The 1,583-nt window shown below is 51.4% G+C and overlaps 1 protein-coding gene across 2 annotated transcripts in view; it reads right to left on the bottom strand.

Moving 5' to 3' along the window:
- The window catches only part of LOC119308026 (CCR4-NOT transcription complex subunit 11-like), a 14,821-nt gene extending 14,495 nt beyond the window's left edge, over nt 1-326 (bottom strand). For both annotated transcript variants that reach the window (XM_037584138.1, XM_037584139.1), the window contains exon 1: nt 65-326. In XM_037584138.1, coding sequence (XP_037440035.1) covers nt 65-235 — 171 coding nt within the window. In that variant the 5' untranslated portion in view covers nt 236-326. The remainder of the gene's footprint in view (nt 1-64) is intronic.
- Between the last annotated feature and the right edge of the window lie 1,257 nt (nt 327-1,583).

The following is a 1,583-nucleotide window of genomic DNA, read 5'->3' as shown; positions in this document are numbered from 1 at the left end:
CGTACGAGGGGGGGAGGGCGGGTGGGTGGGGGGTGGGGGGAGGAGGAGGAGGGTTGTGGCTTGCCTCTAGGAGGAAGCAGAGCGTAGCGCCGACGCGGAGGCGGCGCTCGCGGGGGAAGCGCGCGAGGAAGTCGGCTACAACGTCGGCCAGCGGGCGCGCAGCGGATGCGAGCAGCGCCAGGAGGCCTGCCCGCTCCTCCGGACGCAGCGTAGGGACGGGGGCGTCCACCGACATGGCCGTCGCTGTGGCGGTGGTCGGCGGCGAGATTTTTGTAGTTTTGGGTTTTCCCCTCTCGGGTGAGAGATTCGGGGACAGTGGGGGAGTAGGCGACTTGAGGATGTGGATCGGACGGCCTGTTATATATACTAGCAAACATATCCGTAAGTTGCAACATGAGAACAAAATTCACCCCAAACACAAACTTGACCACATCAGCAAAATCCTTGAAAAATATGTATGTGTTTGCAACTGTAATCATTAACGAGCAAGATAATATCATATTTGGAATTATATTTTTCTGATGGATTTTCATGTATGACATGTTAGATTTGGAGTTAGAGTTTGCAAGATATAAATAGTTTAAAAAGTACTTGATCTTTCCAAAAGAAATGCAAAAGAAAAAGGGAGTAGGGTGATATATTTGTTTGCACATACAAATATATATTATTTGTTTGCAACTGTAATCATTAACATGCAAGATAATAGTATATTTGCAATATATATTTTTGTTTGTTATTGTAATCATTAACATGCAAGATAATAGTATATTTGAAATCTACACATTTTTTTGATGAATTTTCATATATGACATCTTAGATTTGAAGTTAGAATTTGAAAAATATAAATATTTTAAAAAGTATTTGATCCTTCAAAAGAAAGGAAAAGAGAAAAAGGGAGCACGGGGAATCAAACCCATGATCTCTAGCGTCATAGGGCAAGGCCAAAACCAGTGTGTTGCATGTATGATTTTGACACATATTGTGATCTCGCCTTATTGAGCTCAGAGCAACTCTAGCAGACCCCACATCCGCCCGTGACCCGCAAAATAACCGCCAAAATGCGGGTACGGGCCGGAAAACCTGCCCGACCAGACCCCGCATCCCACCCCGGACAGCAAAAAATTTTAGGGGGCGCGACAAAATCCCGACCCCAACCCGGGAAAACGTGGGTTTCCCCCTCGCGGCTGCGGTGCCCTGCATCGGAGAGAAGTAGTTGGCAGGAGGGACATTTCAGCCCCGCGCGCTTTCCCCCCTCCTTCCGCCGCCGCCCGCCCTTGCTTCCGCCCGCTCGCCGCCGGCGATTCCGGCCATATCTGCAGGCAGAATCGCGCTGCGGGGATGCCCCACACCCTTCCGCGCCGAGCCGCTGCACCGACCCCCTGGATCCGGCGAGAAGAGCCGCCCCTCGTCGCCGCCGCCGCCGGGGATCGACCACCGTCGAGCGCGCCCCCTCGTCGCCGCCTGGGATCACCTGCCAACGGTAGTCCTTTTTGTGACTTTTGCGAGCTGTGTAGTTGATTGACGCATTGGTATGCGTGTAGATGGAGTTGAACCCATGCGAGAAGTTCTTGCTCTCCGATTCG

Source organism: Triticum dicoccoides, chromosome 5B, assembly GCF_002162155.2.
Source record: "Triticum dicoccoides isolate Atlit2015 ecotype Zavitan chromosome 5B, WEW_v2.0, whole genome shotgun sequence".
In the NCBI taxonomy this organism is placed as follows: domain Eukaryota; kingdom Viridiplantae; phylum Streptophyta; class Magnoliopsida; order Poales; family Poaceae; genus Triticum; species Triticum dicoccoides.
The sequence above is the reverse complement of the archived record's forward strand: the minus strand, read 5'-3'. Positions and strand labels throughout refer to the sequence as shown.